The sequence below is a fragment of the Setaria viridis genome, chromosome 5 (genome assembly GCF_005286985.2).
Source record: "Setaria viridis chromosome 5, Setaria_viridis_v4.0, whole genome shotgun sequence".
Taxonomy (NCBI): domain Eukaryota; kingdom Viridiplantae; phylum Streptophyta; class Magnoliopsida; order Poales; family Poaceae; genus Setaria; species Setaria viridis.
Window position 1 is genome coordinate 28,482,111 of NC_048267.2, and position 23,225 is coordinate 28,505,335.

Genomic DNA, 23,225 nt, shown 5'->3' on the forward strand with positions numbered 1-23,225 from the left:
GCTTAATAGATTCGTCTCGCGAATTATACTCCATCTGTGCAATTAGTTTTGTAATTAGCCTATGTTTAATACTCCTAATTAGCATCCAAACATCCGATGTGACGGGTGTTAAACTTTAACAACTGGTTGCCAAACAGGCCCTAAATATGGTTATAAGGAGGGGTTTCTCCCGGTGACGCTCATTGACCTCTCTCCCTAAAAAAAAGAAGCAGAAGATTTCTGTAGGTAGGCGTTCTGTATCAACAGTTGGATTTGGACATGGCTCATGGCTGAACTCTGAACTTTGCGTCACCCATACTATTCCACATTTCCACTAGACAGCCGAAGATGGGGGCGTCAGCAGCACCCTTCACCGGCGGCTTCCTCTGCCCGACCAAACCAAGGACACCACCGCTCCCGTCCTCCTCCACCTCCCGAACTTCTCACTCCCGCCTCCACTTCCGCATCCGATCCCCCAAACCCAAGAACCCGGCGGCGGCGCCCGTCTCCTCTCGCATGGAAGCGTCCCTGCCCCAGGCGCGCGACGCCCAGGGAGGGGCGGAGTCGGCCATGAAGCTGCTGTTCGTGGAGATGGGCGTCGGCTACGACCAGCACGGCCAGGACATCACCGCCGCCGCCGTGCGCGCCTGCAAGGATGCCATATCCTCCAACTCCATCCCCGCCTTCCGCGGCGGTACGGAAATTTTTCGCCTTCTGCGATGTCCCTTGTCCTCGGGCATTCCGTCGAACATGTCGCCAGCACGCCAGGAGATGCTGAACCGAGTTGTTTTTGGTTGTGGGCTGCGCCTGCTGCAGGGTCTATACCCGGAGTGAACACCGACCAGATGAAGCTGCAGATCAAGCTCGGCGTGCCGAGGTCAACGCAGCACTTGCTGGATGCTGAGAGAGTCAAAGCCGTCTTCCCCTAGTGAGCATTATTTCTGCCCTTCTTTTCTTTTCGTCCTGTTAAAAAGCTTTGTACTTGCTGAACAGTTGCCGTGCAATGGTGTGATGGCTCTTAGTTTATATTGAAGTAGAATTTTCCATAATCCTTGACGCTGGGCATGTAATCTCATAACGGGTAGGCCTTAGGGGAGCAAGTATAGGCCTCTTGATTTGAAGCCCTGCTTTATTCTTGGGCTCTGATATAGTCACAGAACAACACATTGTCAACAATTGCTGAATGTATAAGCGTATAAGCGGATGTTTTCTTAGCACAATATCATGATAACCCCTACTCATTGAATTGCGTAGAAAAAACTTTCTGGTGGCGGTGCTCATAAGTCCTAACAGTACGGACGTTTTGTTAGTGTGGTCCTCAACAATTGAAATTGCATAGTATCTATTGGCACAGGGAGATGACAATCCAATGGTTAGGCAACCTTGGGCTTGTGTTCATGTAGTACTCTGTAGTACCTCCATGACCTCTGTGCCGTATAACAGTCTTTTTCTCTGGCCTTGTTTTCTTTTTGACCTAAATACATACCTAAATGTAGCTATAAACACCTGATTTTCCTGCTTCAGTCAAGCTTGTACGACATTCTTTAAGAGTTCATTGCATCGGCATAACATGAGAATACCTTTATAAAGATTTGGAGGGATCACCATTTTAGTAAACCTCCATCATTTGAGCCATCGAACACCTTTGGCTAAGACTTGCAATTGCTTCATCAGCTGGGACAGCAAATGATGCATTGTCATCGTTTTACTAAAGGAGGGTGTTGAAATGCTCCACACTGTGAAATGTTTTAGATGTGAAAATTTTTATTTGAGTCAAACAAAACCTTGCACATAAGCCATACTATAACATTTTATACTATCTAGTGAAAATAGCATGCTGATAAAACCACACCAGTCTTCCATCAATTGGCATCTGCTAATCAGTTGATGCCTGTACATTCAGTGATGGAATGCTCAATAGTTGTGCTATGCAATTTTAGATAAGACTGTTGATAAGATATAATTTGGAATGAAATTATGAAAATTTACATTCATAGATATATTTGGGTATCACATATGGAAAAGCAGTCATGTTTACTTGAAACATTGGGAAGAATCTTGCACGAGGTGAATATGGCAGGGTAGTCATGCATTTTCCATGAAGTCATAGTCATGGCTGCACCTTTCAGTAAGATTGAAGACGTAGAGTGCACTAATCATTCAGTAGGCATTCAGCAAGATTGTCAACATGATCGACAATGTGAAAACCTTGCCAAAATCAAGTGCCATGGTTGATGGATTGGATGGTGGTGTTTGGCTGTACAACTATCCCTGACCAGATTAAGTAGGCATGATCTCAATTTCAACAGAATGTATTATTGTCAATTGTACTGATAGTTTGATCTTGGTTTATGGATCTCATATGCCATTTCCTCGATTTTTCGCAGTGGCGAGATAATCAGCTTCGAGGTTGTCGATGGCGGCATGATCTGTTCGAGCGGCGTGTGCCTGGAAGCAATGGGGGACAAAAACGACGACTGCTACATAGTCAATGCTGCAGTTTACGTCGGCTATTGATGTAATTCTGGAAGAGCGGCTTTCACCTGGAACAGTAGAAATCGGGCAGGCCGCCTCTATTTTGGAGAACTAGAGATGTTTTCCTACCTCAATAAGCATGCCATTGCTGAAATAAGTGCACTTCCTTGGTGTCGTATCGTATCGTTCTATGCCTGCCCTCGTACGTCTTTTGGTCACGGCAGGCCCAGTTGGTTTCCGAGCATTTGCATGCGATCTTGATGGTTCTTGCGGCTGAGTCCCTGCCGTGCACGCTGCCCGGCCGGCGGTGTCCTTTGTCCCTCTTTTTTCTTGGGGAATGCTTGTACTGGTCACGAAGAGCGGTAGCCGCCGGAGGTGCCGACGACTGCTCTGCACCGCCGCGTCCGCCGTGAGTCGGGAGGACTGGACTGATCGCGGCGCGTTGGGCCCGGAACGCCTCCAGCCGGCAAGACTTTCTACGTCTCCTAGCTACCTTTCAGTCTTGTCTTGGGAATCCAAATAAGGTACGAACAGTAGTCAGCTAATTTTTAGTTACCTAAAGTTTAGTCGACTCCAAACTAAACTTTAGTTCTAGCTGATCTGAACAGGACCTCAGTTAACTTCGCCATCCACGGCGTGGCCACCTGACCTGATCAGCGGTGAAGGTAGCGACGCTCCGGTCACGACTCGCGAGCAGAAGAGAACGGCGTCGACTCCAATTTGATCGCGGCGCGCACGCACGCTTGTTAAGCGTTTTTCTTTAACCGCGCGCTGTTCGATCGAACAATCTGTCAGCGTGTGAGCGTCAGTTTCCGCTGATACTGGTAATAATCTGCCCATTACTATTATCTACGCAATAAAAATGTGTTGATTATTTTGCTCATGACATATCATGTATGTAAAATGGAAAGGGTATGAATTATATAATACACGCAACTTCCTACTATTTGATAACAAACCCTTAATTGTTGGATAGCTTTGTTCTAACCAGGAAGGTGAAGTTTGGATACCATCCGCTAAAGTTTAGCACCTGTCACATCGGATGTTTTAATACTAATTAGGAGTATTAAACATATACTAATTACAAAACTAATTGCATAGATGAAGTCTAATTCACGAGACGAATCTATTAAGCCTAATCTATTAAGCCTAATTAGTCACTAATTAGGTTTAATAGATCCGTCTCGCGAATTAGTCCAGGGATTCTGCAATTAATTTTATAATTAGCTCATATTTAGTCCTCCTAATTAGCATCCGAACATCCGATATGACACTGCTAAAGTTTAGCATCTAATATCAAATACTCCCTAATTGGTGCAAAGTTGGTCCGGACTTGGGACATGTTGACTCGACTTTGGCCAAATCACCCCTGAGATGTTGAAGGCTGACGTGCTCTTATGCCTCGAGTGGATAATGATTATTGCTGTTGCATTTTGTAAATGATCATAATGCCCAACCTGCCAGTTTTTGGACTTGTATTCAAAACATTTAGTTACTTTTGTAAATGATCATAATGGCCAGCCTGAGTGGAGTATGATTATTGCTGTTGTATTTAGGAACTTGCACAGCGAGAGTTTTTGGCAAATTCTAGAAGCTCTAGGCTTAAAAAGAAGCGGAAGAAAAGGGTACGACATGTGGTAAAGTTATAAGCAAGCCCTGAATCACACCACTCATCAGCAAAGGAGGTGAAATGAATTGAAATGACAAGTCAAGGAGGAAATCAAAGTAGGTTTCTCATTTTCCATTAATCATATCAAGTAGTGTAGAATTGCAACATTAGTACTAGCTAAAATAGAAATAGGAGCACTAGCAACATGGATCGGTTGGCAAAACTATAAATTGGTAAGAGTGGTATATACATATCATGTTTGTACCTGAAACCTAACTTACAAATTTTACATTTTCCATTAGATAACCAGGTTCAGAGAGGTGCGTAGTCATCTCTTCAGATATGAGACTGGTTAGAGCTTGGATTAGTGATGGTGGATCAAATATGACGCCCACCTTTGGGTCATGCACTGACTCCACGGTTACCTGCAAGATGGATTGGCATACGAAAACAACTGTTTCAGCAAAAAGCTGTAGTACAGAAGCATTAGTGCATAATGTAATATCTTGTACAAGACTTAAGGTTGTTTATTGTATAAATACCAACAATAGATGCCTAGATACTATATTAAGCTTGCCCAACTGGATTTTCTAAGGCCTAAGGCGATCCCACTGCATGTACAATCCACAATTCCACGTCAAGTACTTTGACTCAGATAAGCAATAATACGATGAACAATTGGAATACTATTTCAGTTGCATAATGAGAACCCCAGCAGATAGGATCAGAAACTTCAAAGATTTATCATCCCAGCCAAAACAAGACTTAGAAAAATAACTTGCTGGGTGAAACAGTAGGGAAAACAACATTTCCTCATCCTTTCTAGATCAATAATTTCCATCACAGCTAATAAACTAGAGATACTTACCACATGAAATATTCCCTGAGCAGCCAAATTTTCAACATCTAAAGGAACTTGGCCTCCTTCTGGAACCAATATAGCATTTACATAGTCATTGGGCTGCACACAACAGAGAAATAAAAGGGAAATCTTAGAAGAGAAAAGGCATGCATTCTCAAAACTGTTGTTGAATTTTGGACCAAGCAAGAATCTCCTATTTAGTTTGCAAATGATATATACACCATTGTTCCAGTAAATTGTTTAGAGGAATATACAACAAACTTACATGATTCTTTAGGCTTTTGTGAGGATCTCCATAAGTCCGATTTAGAGAATCAGTAATTGCAGTTACAAAGCCAGAGGTAGACAGCCCGACAGTCTCTCTGTCATGCGACCCATTCAAAAGTAGTACCTAGATTCAACAGGATTCAGACAGAAACACATTTTTAGTGAAACAATCAAGAGACACAAATACTACAAACTTCAGGACATTACAAGACAAGCAATGCAACAAGTTTTACACACTCCTTCACTTGTCAAATTAATGTAGAGAGTAGATCAGATCCCTTCAATGCCACTTCAGGGCATCTTTCTAACCAAGCCTCAGTTAGGCAAATAGCACTTAAAGTTTGATGTGTACATAACTAAGAGGGAACATATTTAGCCCGAGACAAATGGAATCAAAGATCAATGTAATCAAGCACGGAAATGTGATACCTGATCTGATTTCTTAGCATAGTTACCTTGGGGATGGATCTCGACGCTATAGTCTCACCAATGCCACGCAATACCTGCATAAGCTTTAATGTAAGAGTGGTTCCAGAGTGGATGATGCAAAAACATGGAAGTGCAAGAGCAAAGTGTTAGATCCAATGTTATTCAATTGAGTGTGGGTTGACAGGTCAGCCTGAAGTAAGTATTCCAACTTCCATATGGTTTCAGGCTAAGAGGTGCTGGGTTAGGGTCGGCGGAGCACTTCAGTTGAGTAATTTAATGCTCCTAACTACTATGTCAGCCGTTTTTCTTCTGCAGTTATCCCATCTAAAACACTTTATCAAGCCAAACAATATTATAGTGGCAAGATATGTCACAGGAAATAAGGTATGAGTAAACCCAATAATGTTGCCAGACTGTCTGCAGTACTCTGAGCTGGCTCCTGAAAAGAAGCTTCATTTGCCTGGGACCCTGTCTAGGCATTTACCTGTACTTATTTGCTAGCCTGCTTTAATGAAAAGGCAGAGCAACTGCCATTGCCCTAAAATAAGTAAAGCTAATACATCTGGGACTAATATTAACAAACCCATAATTATTGAGCCTGAACAAGACCATGCCTATGAGTCTAGCAATCAGAAAAACAACTTCGTTTTATCACTACAGCATGTCAAACAAATGTCATGAATCATGAATATGCTAAAATTTATGAAGGCAAAGAATTCACGAGAAGCGTGCAATAAAGAAGTAATGGTATGCTGAAGAAGTAATAGCCCTGTGCAAGCAAACCAAAAGCAGCAGCATTACCAGTGATGGACAAACTGATGTAAACAGTGATCCCATAGCATAGACAATGCAGTCCACTTTACTTAACTGCTCCAAAACTGTATGGTTAGCTTCCGGGAAAACCTACAATGAAAATTTAGCAGAAAACAATCAGGAATGATGGCAGATACCAAATATAGTTTTCAGATATCATGACAGCTTATCAAGTTTACATGTTATTGAGCCATAACTGATATTTAAAAGATGTATTTCTATTGATGCAAGAAGATAGCTAAATTTTGGGGAAAAAATGCAAAACTCCACTTGCAAGTTTGGGAAGTTCACCAAAAATTCACCCTACATAGTTTGTTGTCAGCATTTCCCCTGCAAGTTTTATTTGGTTTTAAGAACCCCTCTAATACGATGACCAGGCAAGGAAGAGCCCGTCATTGCTCCAACATGGCTCATGGATCTCCAGCGTGGCACCTCAGTGGCACAGTAGAGTCCTGTGGTACCTAACGGCTGACTCATCAACCACTGATCAGGATCGGATCGAACTCAACACGAAGCTTTCTTTCAACCAAATTGAATCCATTAATATAGGTCAATAATCAAATCCTGCGTGGATGTGTTTTTGCAGTTCTCCCTAAATTCTGAGCATATGGACATTATTGTAGGACTAGATCACACCATACAGAGGTTGGCACATGTGCAATTGTTATTTTCAAAGATAAGTTTGCCAAGAACTTAAAAAACACTGATAAAATAGTGTTCTTGGAAAAGCTGACATTTTACCATGTCATCATTAAGCTTTGATCATAAAGTGGAATATGAAGACATTCGGACCCATTATATTGAGTGACTTGTACTTATGAGCTTTGCTGCTTTGGTAAACCTAAACGTCAAAATGTTTCAGCACTCCTTGCCTAGAAATAATATAGCATTCTAACTATCTAAAAAATCGAAACAAAATGAGGACATACCTCATGTAACAGGCTGCTACCTTCACTTGACATGTAAAACACACGTTTGATCCTTGAAGGAAGTGCAGTACATGAATTACAATCCTTTCCGGAAAAGGAAATAAAACAGGAAATCAATTAGCAAAGAACAATCACAGGGAGAAATCAACAACGGCGCATAGATTGAAGGAAAGAAGGAGCATCTAGAGGTCACAAAATGTGAAATGAATTTGGAGACATAAAGCATGTCATCAACAAAGAACATGTAGCAAATCATTAGCAATCGACATAGCAGAGACAGCTTGAAGCCTAGGCCTCGTTTGGAACCCAGGGACAAACTTTAGCCCTCTTATTTGAATGCAAAGTAGGAGGACTAAACATGGGGTAATTGCATAGATTATGGCAAATTAGTGGTTGGAGCCCATTAGCACACCTAGGGCTAAACTTTAGCCCCCTGTTTTAGCCCATCCAAACAGGACCTAAGAACACTCAAGTTCACTGCTTCAAATTAGACAACATTGGTGACTTGCTCTTTATGCTTAGGGTAACTATGAAACATGAAACAAAAATTCCAAGCCGCGATGACAAACAATTATTTTCAAGACTAAACTGCTGTTTAAGCCAACGAAACTAATACAGGTTAAAAAAGGTAAACTATAACATGAAGTTTTAATTAATTTAACTGAACAAAACCATTTTTAGGAGATTTTTTTTATCCCCCAATATTTTAGAAAATAAATCTACCTTAGACTTCATGATGTATGTCATTAAACTGCAGAAATGTAGAATTAGAACTGACATAACTTAGATCATCTTTCCAATAGAAAACAAGATTGTTATTTCTTTCATTTCCCTTGATCTATTTTGAATGACAAAGACATGTACCGGATAGTACCATCAAAATTCAAGCTAGTGACTAAACCAAAGTATCTATGTCCATTAGTACAGAATCTGTAGTCCAAGATATCACCTCAAGCAGTTAGGTAACTGTAACCACAAAAACATGAAACAAATAGTTTCTTGCATGCTTTTAGGCTAAAAAACCTCAGGTAATATCAGCAGTATTCACTCTGAAAATATGGTACTCTTTGAAGTACCTTATTGACAACTTCTCGGCGTCCATTGCTTGGATGTGATATTTCGTTTTGGCCACGAATGATAGTCCCATCCTACAAATGGAAGGTTTTATCTTAAATGAAGAACAAGAAGATGTATCAACAAAGGAATTATGGTGTTTCTTTGGTTTTATAATCAAGGGATGTGCATATTTATAGAAGTAACTTTGCAAACACAAATAACCCTGTCAGATCTAGAACTCTTAATAAATGCAAGCTTGGATTTGTACAAAAAAGATACAAGCTTATAAGATAGCTACTTGCCTAATTGCAGAAAGTGCACCAAAAAAATGATTGCAATAATAAAAAAGGGATCCAAAATAAATAATGGGTGAAGCAAAATTTCAGCCAAAGGGCAAGTAACAAGAAGCAACACAGAAATGTATACAACAGTTACATGTACAACATGAGTAAAACTTGGTAAGTGAGATTACCCATAGTTCACATCCCAGAGTAAGTCTGTCGTTTGTTGATATAACAGGAAGCACAAGACTTTCTGCAGGGATCTGTGATACGCGAGAAAACAAAAAAATTGCAGCATCCAACGACTGGAAGAATATGCGTGCCCCAGCAAAAAAGAAATTTCCGATGCTGCAAGAATAAATCAATATGTGGTGAGGTAAATGAAACGCAAACAGGGAGTATTGACTTGACCTCAAGGGCTATTCCCTGTATGGTAAGTAACATCAGAAAACAGGATATTTTGTGCATATCATTGAGTACACCAAAAAGTTTCAACACGCCAACAATGGTCTCACAAGGAAAAGCAATGAAGTTTTACAAGAACATCTATTGCAAATTTCACCTTAGAAGAATCACCTGCCGTTGGTGAAGCAAAACATTTCAGCTGACCGTCGAAGTATCTGCATTCAAAAGAAATAAAATCATTATGTGTTACTAAGAGAATAGGTAATACATTGCTTAATAATTAACCTATGGATTGCACAAAAGGCGTGACAGACAGACCTCATTGTGGAAGTAGACCAAAAAGGCACGAATTGTTTCCCTGTATGGACGAGAGACTCCATCCCACAAAGAGTGGTCTCCTTCTACGATCTGGTACCTATCAAATCCAGAAATTAACATTGATTATTCATAAAGAAGACATTATTTGGACAATAGGCCTGAAACTGACAAGAATAAATAAAATTGATCTGCAAAAGAGGAAGATATTTCTACCATTCCAGCTTTGCTTCTGAAGGATCAATAGGCAAGCGATGCCCAAGCAATTTCCGAACAGAAAGGGCTTCTGAAGTACTTTCATCAGACAATCTCAAACATCTTGATCTTATGTCTCCCACAGCAGGTCCACCTAATACACGGAGGCGAACGCTGACCATCATAACAGATTCGACACATGCAGATATCCTGATACATTTCAAGTAACATGGAAATCAATTTCGTGGTAACATAGACCTACCAAGCACACGTACAATCTCAGCCGTGCTTCCACCATCATCAGAAACAGGGAGCACATGCGCAACTCGAGTAGTGACTTTCTTCAGCTCCTCAACAACGCCATTAAATGCCGTACCACCTGAATCAAACTCAAAAGGTCAGGAGGGCAATTTCTTAGAAGGAAACAAGAAATCATCACAAAATAGGAAAAGCTAGATGACAGAGATGCCAAGGAACAACAAGACAAATTGAGGTTTACTCTCTGCAAACTTTTGACAAGTTAAATTGTCAGCACTATGCATTTCTTTCCGTTGCTATTCCAAAGTTCCCATGTAACTAGAGATTAACTTTCCGTGGCAGGACAATAATAAGAAGAAACAAAAACGGCACTTGTTTGTTTATATCTACCAATATTTTTCATCGTCAAACCATGGCAGCTACACACCATCCATCAACCACCACTGTACTGTTGATTGGCAAATGAAAAACGGCACTGCATTCGAATGTGCTTTGGAGGCTGCCTAGATGTGCCATAGGACGGCAGTGAGGATAGCCGAGCGTACAGCAGGCACAGTTCTGTCAGGTAACTCCGGCAGAGTCCAGAGTTCCCGGAAGGAACTGAGATACGGCACGGATGGCCATCAAAGGAGGCGCCAGATCCTTCTGGCACGATTGCACCGAAGCAGGAGGTGGTCTTGATCTTCATGAGCACCACAGAAGGCGCAAGACGGGGAGTCGATGATGTTGCAGTGATGTAGAAGTGCAGCAGATGGGAGGCGGTGCCTGTGCACTAACCATAGGAAGTGCTTGCAGCGGGGGATGGCAACATTGTTCCAAATGCAAGGAGCAAACAGGTCCTGCGGCTGATGAATTGAGCTCCAGTGGTAGAAAGCCGCTGAGGAGAATGGCAGCATCTTCGAGCCCATGCCGCGCCGATCCTGAATCAGAGGGTTGGGTTGCACTTGCTGCAGCGCTTGGCCCAGAGTGGCAAGATCAGTGGCGGCAGTAGAGCTGAGGCGGGAAGCAAGATGGAGGTTCCATTGGCCTCCAGCCCAAGCATTACGGACAGAGATATGAGGTCGCTCCGAGTGTGAGAAGAGGGCCGGGAAGATATCAGCCAGAGGGACGCCCGATCCAGTGATCGTACCAGAAACTGATGGAGGAACCGTTGCCCAGGTGAGTGGAGGTACATTTGCGAAACTGTGGCAGTAGTTGTAGAAGGGCGCTCCAGATCGGTGTGTCCAGGTAGTGTTGTTCACCAAGATCACAGTTGGCACTTTCGCCATAGAAACGATGGAACCATATTTGCCAATTGGTGGTTGGTTCCTGGTGGAGTTTGCTTAGGAATTTGGACAGCGGCCCTGGTTTTGTACTGACAGGTTCTTGACACCGAGACCTCCCTGTTGCTTGTCCCAACAAACCATTTCCCAAGCGACCTTACACTGACCACCATTGCAAGAGTCTTCACCGGTCCAAAGAAAGGCACGGCGAGTAGAATCAATTGCCTGAATTGTGCCCTGTGGAAGAAGAATGGATCCCATCGCGTATACAGCTCGAGCTCCCAGCACCGCATTGGCAAGCAGGGTGCGCCCACTGGGTGTAAGCAAGGGACCACACCAACCCGGAATGTATGCTGATACAGCCTTGACCAGAGGCTGCAGATCACAAATGCGCACCTTGTTGTGGGAGAGAGGCAACCCCAGGTAGGATTGGCGAAAGGCAGCCACAGGACAGCCAAAGATGGCAGCCATGGGCTGGGCATCCGACACTGGAACACCAATAGGCACGAAGGTGCTCTTGTCATAGTTGATATGCAAGCCGGTCATAGCCGAGAACTGATCCAAGATTTCTTTGAGGCGCTGGAGTTGAGAAGGCACCGCCCGGACAATGATCAAAGTATCGTCAGCATACTGGAGCATAGGGCAGGGCAGGTCTTCAACGAGTGGGTGTTGAAGTTCGCCAAGCGTTGACACATGAAGCACCATCTGTTGTAAGAGATCAGCAACAAGGATGAAGAGATATGGTGACAACGGGTCACCTTGGCGGAGTCCTTTACGACACTGGATCCATCTACCCGGAACACCATTAAGGACGACGGCTATCTGACTAGACTCGTTGAGAAGCTGAATCCATTTGCACCACTCATGAAGCCCTTGGCTTGGAGGATAGCATCCATAGCTGCCCAATCAACGGAGTCAAATGCCTTTCTGAAATCAAGTTTGAGGATGATCGCTTGGGCTCCTCTCTTGTGGCAGCACTGGACAATTTCAGCTGCATAAAGAAAATTCTCCGCAATGCAACGGCCCTTGAGGAAAACAGTCTGGTCTGAGTGCACGAGAAGAGGAACAAGGGGCTGCAGGCGCATGGTCATACCCTTGGTGCAAAGCTTGGTGACACAATTCTGCAGGGAGATTGGACGGTAGTCTTTGGGCTTGGTTGCACCGTCCTTCTTCGGCAGTAGAGCAAGGTAAGCTTTGTTGATGCGAAGTAGTTGCGCCGTGCCTAACTGGAAGTCGAGCAAGAGCTGAAGGAGGTCGTCAGCCACAAGGTTCCAGTTCTTCTGAAAGAACAAAGGCGTGAAGCCATCCGGGCCAGGGGTGCAATCCGGCCGCATGGAGGCAAGCACGAGACGGAGCTAGCTGCGAGTGAACGGCACAATGAGGCCAGCTGCTTGAGACGGTGTGAGGGCAGTGGAGGCCATGAGGCTTTGGAGCTGAGGAGCTGGAAGTGGCGTGCATTGATCCTGTTGACCGAGAAGCTGACTGTAAAAGGAGTGGAGGACAGCAGCCTTGGCCGCATGAGAGTCCACCATGGAGCCATCATCGAGTTCGAGCACTTTGATTTGACTACGGCGCCAGTTAATGGTTGCAGTCATGTGGAAGAAGCGCGAATTCTCATCACCCAAAGTGCAGAAGAGCCCGAAATCACAGACATGGCTAGCTCCCTCGAATTGGTGCGCATTATTCAGCAATCCGATCATAAGCGCTACCGATTCACACGACTCATACGCGCGCGCGCGGACCTCATTGGAGTTGCGTGCGCATCCACGCACCGAAACCCAGGCGCAATCCTCCAAACCACCTCAATCCCCGGATCCCCTCTCAGCCGCGGAACGAAACCCCACCCGCACCCACTCATTGAGAGGCAAGAGGGAGGAACAGTCACCTGAGAAGACGAGCAGCGACGGGGGCGCGTCGGAAGCGCCGGCGCCGGTGGCGGTGGAATGGCCGCCTCCGTTGGCGGCCATGGCGCGGCGGAGACGGCCCCGCGGCCGTGAGGCGGCAGATCTCGAGGCGCGGAGGAGTCCGCGGCTTCCGGGAGCGGAAGCGAAGGCACGGGGGTGGCTTATGTTGTAGCGCGGGCACGCGACGAGCGCCATCTCGGATTCTCGCGGGTGAGGTGGAGTGGAGCTGGAGCCCAAGGGGGGCCGTGCGGAGGAAGCAGCCGCGCCGGCCCGCATCGGACGAGAACGAAACGAGCGGCGCGCGTCTCCTCCTCCCTCGTGCTCGCGCGCACACTGTGGCACCGGCCACTGCGGGGGATTGGGCGCACCAGCCGAGGCGCCGACGTGGCACCGCGGCGTCAGTTACTGCTGATTCTGGTGGTCCAAGCAAGGTGCGTGGACTCGGTGGGCGGGCTCGACGAGGGAATGGCCTCCTGGGCTTGGGATTAGGGTCTCGGCCCATGGGGAAACAGCGCCTGATTTTTTTTGGCCGGCTATTAGTTAGAAATTCCGATTTTTGAACGGGAACGCTCGCCCTTGCACTCAAATCATTCCGGCACCTGCATCGCAGCACGTCTCCAGCGTCCGAAAAATATGATGGATGAATGCCGCGGCCCGGCATCCTCATTACGCGCATCATCCTTGCAAGGCGAAACGCGACATGATGCGCACTCGAGCGAACCACACACACACCCCACCACACGTACCGCACGTTACCGATTCTTTAAGCGATGGCTTCACTCCCTCCAGGTCCAGGCTCCATGATCAGTCGTCCCCAGCTTTTTCGCAGTGCACACCTCCTTCGGGGTGTCGCCGCGCCGCGCACGTGCGTGCTCTTCTTGCGAATTGTTAACCTCGACAAGCTGCGCTCGCGCGTCTAAGGCAAAGGCACGTTGGCCGCACTGTCTGCACTGTCTGTCTGCATGGGGGTGGTGTCAAATGAAAATGCCCGGACCCTGCAAAAGGCTCTGGAGCTGCGTATTGTACTCCTGTGTGCCGGAGACAAGAAGCAACAACATTTGTGCCCATTCAGAATTTCAGATCGTGGGTTAAAAGGCGCCTTTCTGATTTCGAAAAACGACTAGGCCACGTGAGTAGGGGGACTAGAATATCTACGTGCCACGTCAAGCGCTACCACTACTGATTGATTATTAGCAATGCGGTAACAAACAACAGGTAGTAGTAAGCACCTCCTATCATCCAGTCACGTGAGCACACAAAAGGTCACGGAGAGTGTGTCTATGCACGCGCATAAGAGCAGCGGCGTATGGGTCCCAAACCAACCAAAACCCCAACCCCTCCTCACCAGCAACGCCGAGGACGCCCAACCAAAACCCACCACGGCGCCACGCCACGCCTCGCTCGCCTTCCCTCCCCTCCCGCCTGTCCGCGATCCGTCTCGCACTCTCGCTATATGTAACCAACCTGCACCTGCACCTGCCCAAGACTAGAGCTCCACTCGCTCGCCTCACCACACCTAGCTAGCTCTGCTAGCAATGGATCACTCCGTGAAGCCAGCTGCTGCCCTCTCCGCGTCCTCGTCCCGCAGATGGGCCCTCGCCACCTCCCTGTGCACCCTCGCCTGCCTCTTCCTCCTCTCCGCCGGTCTCCTGCTCGTCGCCGCCGGCTACCGCCCGTTCCAGCCGCGCGCGGTGGCGGCGTGGGACCGCTTCTCCAGGCTGCAGAAGGCGGCCTCGGCACCGCCTGCCCGTGGCTCGCCCGACGCCGCGGTTGCACCGGCGCCAGGCGCGAGCTCACCAGGAGGCCTTGACTGGGGCCAGGAGGACAAGGAGGATGCCGGGCCGCCCGCACCGGCCCCAGCGCCGGCGGAGGAGGAAGGGGAGGACGACGGCGCCGGCGGCGACGACAGCGAGTGCGACGTGTTCGAAGGGGAGTGGGTGGAGGAGCCGGTGGGGTACCCGCTCTACGACGCAGCGGAGTGCCCGTTCCTGAGCGACCAGGTGGCGTGCCGCCGGAACGGCCGGCCGGACTCCGGCTACGAGCAGTGGCGGTGGCGGCCCAGGGGCTGCGGCGGCCGCACGAGGTCAGTGCGCTAAGCATTTGTTAATTTGGACGTGGCGCGCGCCATGACGACGACGACTCTGACACCTCACCGGTCTCGTCGATCTTCCTCGTGTGTTTTCCGATCGGAGCAGGCTGCGCGGCGCGGAGGCGCTGGAGCTGTGCCGGGACAAGCGGCTGGTGTTCGTGGGCGACTCGCTGAACCGGAACATGTGGGAGTCGCTCGCCTGCATCCTCTACGCGGCGGTGCCGGACCGGTCCAGGACGCGCATCGTCGACGACGCCGGCTCCGAGTACAGGATCTTCCGCGCCATGGTACGTGGCGTCATCCGCTAGCTCCTCTTTGACATCGTGTACTCACGATTAGTTCATGGCGGGTGGCGGGCATTGGGGTGCGGAAATTGCGGTGATTTTGGAACTGCCATGTCGTTTAGTTAATGTTGACCAACCTAGACCTTTAGTTGCTCAACTTTGGACAACCAAAATTACTGTAGCGCAATTATAGCGTTTTATTTGTATTTGTGAATTATTGTCCAAATATTGACTAATTAGGCTCAAAAGATTCGTCTCGCAAAGTACAACAAAACTGTGCAATTAGTTTTTGATTTCGTCCATATTCAGTACTACATGCCTACTCCACAAGTTTGATGTGATGGGGAATCTTTTTTTTGCATAGTGTCAAAGTTGGCTCAACTTTGACACTATGCAAAAAGAAGATTCCACATCACATCAAACTTGCGGTACATGCATGGTGTACTAAATGTAGACGAAATCAAAAACTAATTGCACAGTTTTGCTGTACTTTGCGAGACGAATCTTTTGAGCCTAATTAGTCAATATTTAGACAATAATTCACAAATACAAACGAAACGCTACAGTGTCGCATTTATGCCAAAATGCCAATTTAGCACCTCACAACTTGGGAAGTAAACAAGGGCTGAAATTTGGAGGTGAACTAAACATGACCCTACTCTGCCTACACCTACAAGGCTACAACCTAGTACTAGCCAAAGTCAACCTCGGAGTTGGAACACGGGCAGCACCCTGAATTAATTCACAGTATAATTACCCCTTCCTTTTCCTATTCTAAAATTTATTTACAAATTATTTTTTATATTTTGTATTTAGATAGGTGAAAATGTTGTTTCACATTGTTGCTTATATAAGAAATCTCGTGACAAGAAAACATTGCTTTAGCGACTGACACTGTTCAAAACGAATATAGCTAAGATCCGAATATGCATCTACAATTACCGTTGACACTGTTCTTACATCACCCAAATTCTACAAAAACAGGACTACAATTGCTCCGTGGAGTTCTTCTGGAGTCCTTTCCTCGTCAAGCTCGAAACAAAGATCAACCGGACCAGGGCGCTCAAGCTGGACCAGCTGCCGGCCATGCTGCAGAGGACGCTGGGTGCAGATGTTCTCGTCTTCAACACTGGGCACTGGTGGACTCACACCGGCAAGCTCAGGGCGTAAGTCCACGCCATCTCTAACCACGTCCGCTCTTATGTTTCCCAGCAACTTACCCCAAACATCTGGATGCAGGTGGGACCATCTCGAGAGGAACGGGAAGATGGTCGAGATGGAAGGAGAGGAAGCCTTCAACATAGCGCTGAGGGCCTGGGCTAAATGGGTCGACCACAGCATAGACCCCAGCAGAACAAGAGTATTCTTCCGGAGCGTCTCCCCTGAACACAAGAGGTGCTACACATATTTCCAGCAACAATAGAAACACTACAGAAACTACATGAAGTCACTAAATACATCCATTCTACCGTGCAGTGTAAACTGGTGCTACAACCAGACGTTCCCTATCTCTGCTGGAACAGTCGCTCCAGGGTTTCCAAAAAGCCTGGTAACCATTGTCGAGAGGAACATCAAAAGCATGAGAACACCAGTCACATATCTGAATATCACCCACCTCTCAGAACTCCGGATCGACGCACACCCATCGGTATACACAATCACCAGGGAAGGGAAACCATTGACCACGGAGCAGCAGCGACAACCACTCACATATGCTGACTGCAGCCATTGGTGCCTACCAGGGCTACCAGATACCTGGAATGTGCTTTTGCTTGACTCTTTGATGAGACCTCCCTCTAATGTACACTTGCTAGGGTGACGTGAAATACTTTTTTTGGTGGGCAGCTTCACCTTGCTTGGAGTGATAGTAAAGCAGATGGCAAAGAACGAAAAATCACGATATACAGACATTACCACAAAGGTGGCACTTTTACATTCAAGATTGATCATATACCACTAGAATAGCATATAAGCTTAATTCCAACCAAGCAAAAATCCAATTGGCTAAGCAATCAAACAAGTAACTAACCCAAGTGCAGATAACAAGTACCGTGGCAGACATGTCATCATCAAATGTATTTCTTGCTAAAAAAGTCAGCACCAATATTTACAATCTGACATTGGAATACATACTAGTTCAGCACCTCTACAGGTCAATAAAATGCATGGACATAACAAGGGCAGCAAACAGCAGTGTAAGCCCTCCACAACAAAATGGAGATTGCAGCTTACATAAGACCATCAAGAGCTGCTTTCATGCCAGAAAATGCTGTTTGTGGATGCATTTCAGCTAGGTATAAAGCTAGCATCAAACATATTGTAGCAGCAAATTTCTGAACTTATAACAGAGAATGCAACTTGAAGACAGTTAACTTTCCTAGCTACAGTAGCAATTTGACTAAGACCCTATTTGGATCCTTTAGAGCTAACTATTAGCTGCTAAAAATTAGCCAAGAGATAACCCAGCTAATATGCCAGTTAGTAGTCTTAGGTATCACCTAGTTAACAAGCTGCTAGCTGGTTACCAAGGTTAACACAGCTAAATAGTTAAAAGGGGGGGTACATAAGCCAAATGGAAAGAAGATGTTGACAATACCAACTTACCAAGTAGTAATTAGCCACTATCCAAGCTTCAAGAAACAAATCTAGTCTGCAAATAAACTAAATTTTAAAGGAAAAGGAAAGCTAATTACAATCATAGATCATACATACAAACTGCCAGCAACTCCCCAAGCACATCTCCACTAATTAAAAGCCAAGATTGAACAGATCACCGGCTAATGATAATAAAGGAATCTCATACGATAATACGACAATTAACAACACACCATAGAGTTAAACGCAACTTCACTTATCTATGTAAATTGAAAACTGCAAAGCAGTCATAAGGAAATACATGTGAAGCATTATCAAGAAACACTAAACTAGCTTCATTTATCCAACATCGAAAATTGGCAGTGCAAACTCATTCCAGAATCCAGATCAGAAGTAGCCACTAGCCAGAATATGCAAGACATCCATGTGAATTCAGCACAACCATTGCAAATCATATGCTCCCAACAGTTGTCACACACCTGAGTCACACATTCACTAGAATTCAATCAATAATTCAGCTGAGTGCATATATAAATATAAAACATACACAATAAAGCATTAAAAAATAGAAATACGATGCTAAATATGTTATTGGGATTCTAAACATACTTATTTAATAAGGCAGGATCTATCAAGTATAGCAAAATGTACTATGCACAATCAAGTATACCAGTTTTGATTACTGCACACAGATGTTGCAGAGCTTTTAAGTGCAAATATATCACATAAATATAGGTTCAGTGAGAAACTGGAAAAAATATTATTAATCAAGGCTAGTAGATTAGATCAATGGAAACCATACTTCTGATGAGACAAAGAAAACAAAAGAAAAGCTCAAAAGAATTCATATATTATCAAGAAAGAAGGGAAGCACTCTGGATACCAGCTTATGTGACCCAAAAAAAACAATGTACAAAGATAGATTTGTATAAGTTACATCACATAGTTATGATATATATAAATACAATGTTAATAAAGAAATAAATAGGCAACTTCACAAACAGCTTATAAACTCGTCATCCATAACACCACGGAAATACTTTGATCAAGCAGCCAGCAAACATATCCAGCAATACACAATGTGGTCATTATATATAGTCAACTGGTAATTGTATGCAAGTACGGAATGAGGGAACAGAAGGCATTATTTGAGGCCAGCATCCCAAGCACTGCATGCAAAACTTGATAGGAAATGATACAGTTTTGGAAAAGGATTCAAAAAAACGTGTATGCTAATGCCGACATACCAAATAGAAGGGAACTTGTGAAGTGTATCAGTGACATGAACACAGAAAAGGCTGTTAAGACACTAGCATGCATCATCAGTAATAAAGAAGACTCCACAATAAGGATGAGTAAACACGAACTAAAAAAGATGTTTAAAAAAAGGACCAACTAGATCTGAGCATGAAGGGATTTAGTTATCAGCTGAGAAAGCAGTTGAAATACACTTAAGCTTTTAAGGAAAAAATGAACCAAGAATTCAAGAAATGTATGCCATAGGGTAATCTCAATCTCAGATGTCAACCGCATCAGTAATTAGTTAACCAAGAAAGTAATACAAAAAGTTTAGTCCAAAAGAAAGCTGAGCAGCCTTGAAGCACTACAATCAAGTAGTAACTGGCAATTTAAGATCAAGATAATAGCTTAAGCAGATTCACATCATCAGTCATCATGATAAAGCGGATCAGGATTAACAAAGCTTGACAATCCCAATACAATCACCAAGACAACAAATAGAATCCAACAATACATAAGTAAGCACATGTAAAAGAAAGTAATGGGTACAAAGGATTGTCACAAAAATAACCAGAGAGATAACAAGCAAAGTGATCCATGCTACCAAGGCAAACTCAAAGGATAACTCATACACCCAAAGGAAAGTTTTGAAACAGGAAAACACAGGACAAAAACAGTTGTCAACAATGGTATGGAAATTAAGGACTACTATGTTAACATATCACAGTTAACATCCATGAAACTCTAGGATCCATGCAAACACAACAGTCAAATCAAAAGAATCCAACCTCTCAATCACCGCCACATTCAATAAAAGAAAAAAAAAATCATTTCACCAGTGTAATTTGCAAACACACAGTTAATTTCATCCACAGGAAGCTAAAGCAAACAATCTACCAATCAATGCACATTTTACTATGCTTCCAGGTTTCAAAAGGCATACTACAACAGTAGTAAGTTATAAAACTAAAAATCTGTACACTAAGGGTGTAAAGTATATACCTTAGAAGTAAGGCGGCACATTGGGATACATAGGAGGAGCCCTGCCACCTGGCCCAGGTGACATCCCACCTTGAGGGTCCTGGCCACGGAAACCAGACCCTGGAAGGGGGTAGTTCCCTCCTTCACCAAAGGCACCTGCAGGCAGCCCACCTCCTCCCTGTTGCATGCGGTACATGGAACCTCCACCCATTCCAAGGCCGCCATAAGCCCCCATCCCACCAGCACCAAACTGAGACGATCCACCAAACGAGCCACCACCCAATCCACCAGGCCCAAATGCGCCAGGCCCAGCACCACCCAAACCGGTAGGCACCTGGCCTCCCATAGAGCCTAAACCACCTGCGCCTCCTCCACCCATAGAAGATGGCATGTTTCCATAAGGGTTTGGACCCCCAAACCCACCGCCAACACCACCAAATGCCCCAAACGATGACAGTCCACTCCCGGGGCCACCATACTGTGCTCCCATCTGTGGGCCAGGCCCAAGCCCAAGCCCTCCCTGCATGTCCTGTGGACCACCCTGCAACATCTGCTGCTGCTGTTGCTGGTTGCCAGGCCCGGATTGCTGTGATTGCCCCTGCTTGCCCTTCTTCCCCTCTATCGCGAGCTTGCATACAAGCTGGTGGCCGTCAATTACCTTCACCGAGTCCACTAACGAGGCCTGAGCACCCTCAGGCGTCTTGTACACAAAGAGGGCAAAGCCACGGAACTTGCCAGTCTGCTTGTCAAAACCCAGCGGCCCCTCCTCGATCTCACCATACGAGGCAAAGTGCGCAAGGAGGCGCTCAGACGACATGTCGGCAGGGACGTTGCCAACAAAGATCTTTCGGAGGGAGACATCCGCCACGGGAGCACCACCGCTGCCCGCGGCCCCACCAGACGGCCCGCCGGCCGCACCAGCGGCAGCGAGCTGCGTGACGGTCATGCGGCCGTCGATCTTCTTGGAGGGCTCCTTAAGCGCGAGGACGGCAGAGTCGGCGTGGCGGAAGGTGACGAAGCCGTAGCCCTTGGACCGCCCCGTATTCTTGTCGGTGATGACCACGGCCTCCTCGAGGTCGCCGTAGGCGGAGAATATGGAGCGGAGCGAGTCGGAGGTGGTCTCCCATCCGAGCCCCCGCACGAAGAGCTTGCGGAGGGCCGGGTCCCGGTCGGCGGCGGCGCGCACGGCGTCGAGCGCGTGCGCCGAGACGAGCGCGGCGGCAGCCGCGATGTCGGCGAGCTGGTCCCGGGAGAGCGGCTCGAGGAGGCGGAGGACGTCGTCGCGGGTGAGGCCCAGCGCGGCGGCCCCGCCGGCGGGGGAGGCGGTGGCGGCGCCGTTCTCGTCGGGCTTGCGCTTCTTGGAGTAGGGATCCATGGGGGCGACGGCCGACAGGGAGAGAAGAGGATGGCTGGCCAAAACCCTAGCTAGGGTTTGGAGATGTAGCGGCGGCCGGGGTCGGGACGAGAAGGGGAGGTGGGGAAGAGAGGAGGGATCAGCGAGTTTTTATCGACCTGGCAGGATTTCTTGATTGGGGAATCTAAATGGCGCATCGTATGCTAAAAATACACATGGGCGTTGTACTGGGCCACGGCGGTCTCAGACTAGACCGACAAAGGAAGCCCGTTATATTAGGCCCAGAATCTCATGGTAATTCCATTGGGCCTTGGAAGTATTTAACAACAAAGTTAGGATTTGCCGCATGTCCGGCCCATTGAGTCATACATTGTACTGCTTGCTACTGCCCCTAATTTTTAATAAAGTTCACTTTAAAAAGATTAATAAAGTCCACAATTAGGAAAAACATTATAGTTCTTTGACCAGCAATTTATGTAAAATATTATTTCAAGTGGAAACGGTTATACAGAGTTACAAACTGTTTAGCTACTGATGGTCAACATTAAAAAAGAATTGGCTAAGAAGCTTGAATTAAATGGCCATTCGGAAGGATTTCTTTGAAAACAGCTTCACCGCTAAAATTAAAGCTAGTAAAGTAAAAAAAATAGCTCAGTCAGCTTTAGGTCATTTTTGTCTCAATTTGCAAAACAGATTCACGCTAAAGTATCTTGGTTTATGTGAATAGGTGAAGTTGAACTCGAAATAAACCTTCACAAACAAACGGCCTTTCATTTCTTCATTTTATTATTATATACAATTTGATCACTTGCATGCCGTTAGAGTTTTCCAACAGGCAAAATTATCCGTATTGTTTATACTACAAGTACTAGTTGTTGGACGTATCAGCATGCCGTGCATCATATGATGCACAGATTATGAAGAGATGTAGTAAGTGATTTGATATTATACAAAACTTGAATTAGGGAGTGAGGGTATATATGGATCTATTGTTCTATGCAAGATGTCTTCGGGAAAATTTTATGTTGAATTGCATGTTTTAGCGAATTTCCTACCAACAACAATAGGTAGGGGCTGATCTAGACGTTTTCCCACATTTCGAACCTTCCCAATCTCAATCCACATAATTCTTTTTTTTAGAATTGGGCTGAAAAATCATCTGCGAACTTGAGACACGTCGCAGGCGAACAAATGAAACCCACAAGATGATTGAGACAACTACATTAAAGACATTGAGAAAAATAGGATGAGACGCACCAGCATCTAGTGGTAGAATAGTACCCTGCCACGGTACAGATCCGGATTTCGATTCCTGACTGGTGCAGATATTTTAAATATTTCCCTTATCAGTTGTTGTATATAATCCTTCCCTTAGGCCCAGTTTGAATGTTGGTATTTAGAGCAACTCCAAGAGTATCCTAAAAAATTCTTTCCCAAAACTATGTATTGGGGATTCTCCTAAAAAAAATTTCCCCAAAAACATATCAGTCCACAGCAGATCGCTAATAAATAGCCTCCAATATTTCAAACACAGGCCACGTCATCATATTGGGCCCATCGGAAGGGACGCGCGGGCGTGCGGGAATCAGGATTGGGGGAGGAACGCCAACGCTAAAATATACACGGTGGCAGGCTGTTTTTTAG

General features: G+C 45.7%; 4 protein-coding genes across 5 annotated transcripts; 2 read left to right on the forward strand and 2 right to left on the reverse strand.

The window, feature by feature from the left end:
• The first annotated feature begins 217 nt into the window (after nucleotides 1-217).
• Nucleotides 218-2,616, forward strand: LOC117857173 (uncharacterized). Its single transcript, XM_034739687.2, has 3 exons — nucleotides 218-673; nucleotides 796-907; nucleotides 2,367-2,616. The coding sequence occupies exons 1-3, from the start codon at nucleotides 328-330 to the stop codon at nucleotides 2,494-2,496; spliced, it is 588 nt and encodes a 195-aa protein (XP_034595578.1). The 5' UTR covers nucleotides 218-327; the 3' UTR covers nucleotides 2,497-2,616.
• Nucleotides 2,617-4,170: 1,554 nt separating this feature from the next.
• LOC117857172 (uncharacterized protein YNL011C) lies at nucleotides 4,171-13,377 on the reverse strand. Its single transcript, XM_034739686.2, has 13 exons — nucleotides 13,021-13,377; nucleotides 9,878-9,994; nucleotides 9,637-9,769; nucleotides 9,424-9,520; nucleotides 9,277-9,320; nucleotides 8,892-9,048; nucleotides 8,440-8,511; nucleotides 7,364-7,447; nucleotides 6,423-6,524; nucleotides 5,648-5,695; nucleotides 5,191-5,316; nucleotides 4,932-5,024; nucleotides 4,171-4,488 (listed from the first exon to the last, which is right to left on the reverse strand). The coding sequence occupies exons 1-13, from the start codon at nucleotides 13,313-13,315 to the stop codon at nucleotides 4,336-4,338; spliced, it is 1,521 nt and encodes a 506-aa protein (XP_034595577.1). The 5' UTR covers nucleotides 13,316-13,377; the 3' UTR covers nucleotides 4,171-4,335.
• Nucleotides 13,378-14,190: 813 nt separating this feature from the next.
• On the forward strand, nucleotides 14,191-17,352 carry LOC117855448 (protein trichome birefringence-like 42). The gene is made up of 5 exons (XM_034737804.2): nucleotides 14,191-15,122; nucleotides 15,235-15,415; nucleotides 16,397-16,578; nucleotides 16,652-16,807; nucleotides 16,889-17,352. Exons 1-5 carry the CDS (start codon nucleotides 14,575-14,577, stop codon nucleotides 17,229-17,231), a joined length of 1,410 nt encoding a protein of 469 aa, XP_034593695.1. The 5' UTR covers nucleotides 14,191-14,574; the 3' UTR covers nucleotides 17,232-17,352.
• Nucleotides 17,353-18,190: 838 nt separating this feature from the next.
• On the reverse strand, nucleotides 18,191-21,743 carry LOC117855449 (UBP1-associated protein 2C). Of its 2 annotated transcripts, none has more exons than XM_034737806.2 (2): nucleotides 20,249-21,743; nucleotides 18,191-18,502 (listed from the first exon to the last, which is right to left on the reverse strand). In XM_034737806.2, the coding sequence occupies exon 1, from the start codon at nucleotides 21,600-21,602 to the stop codon at nucleotides 20,250-20,252; it is 1,353 nt and encodes a 450-aa protein (XP_034593697.1). In that variant the 5' UTR covers nucleotides 21,603-21,743; the 3' UTR covers nucleotides 18,191-18,502; nucleotide 20,249. The 2 variants fall into 2 exon arrangements, with proteins under 2 accessions (XP_034593697.1, XP_034593696.1); XM_034737805.2 differs by having other exon boundaries at nucleotides 18,191-18,486; nucleotides 20,249-21,741.
• Between the last annotated feature and the right edge of the window lie 1,482 nt (nucleotides 21,744-23,225).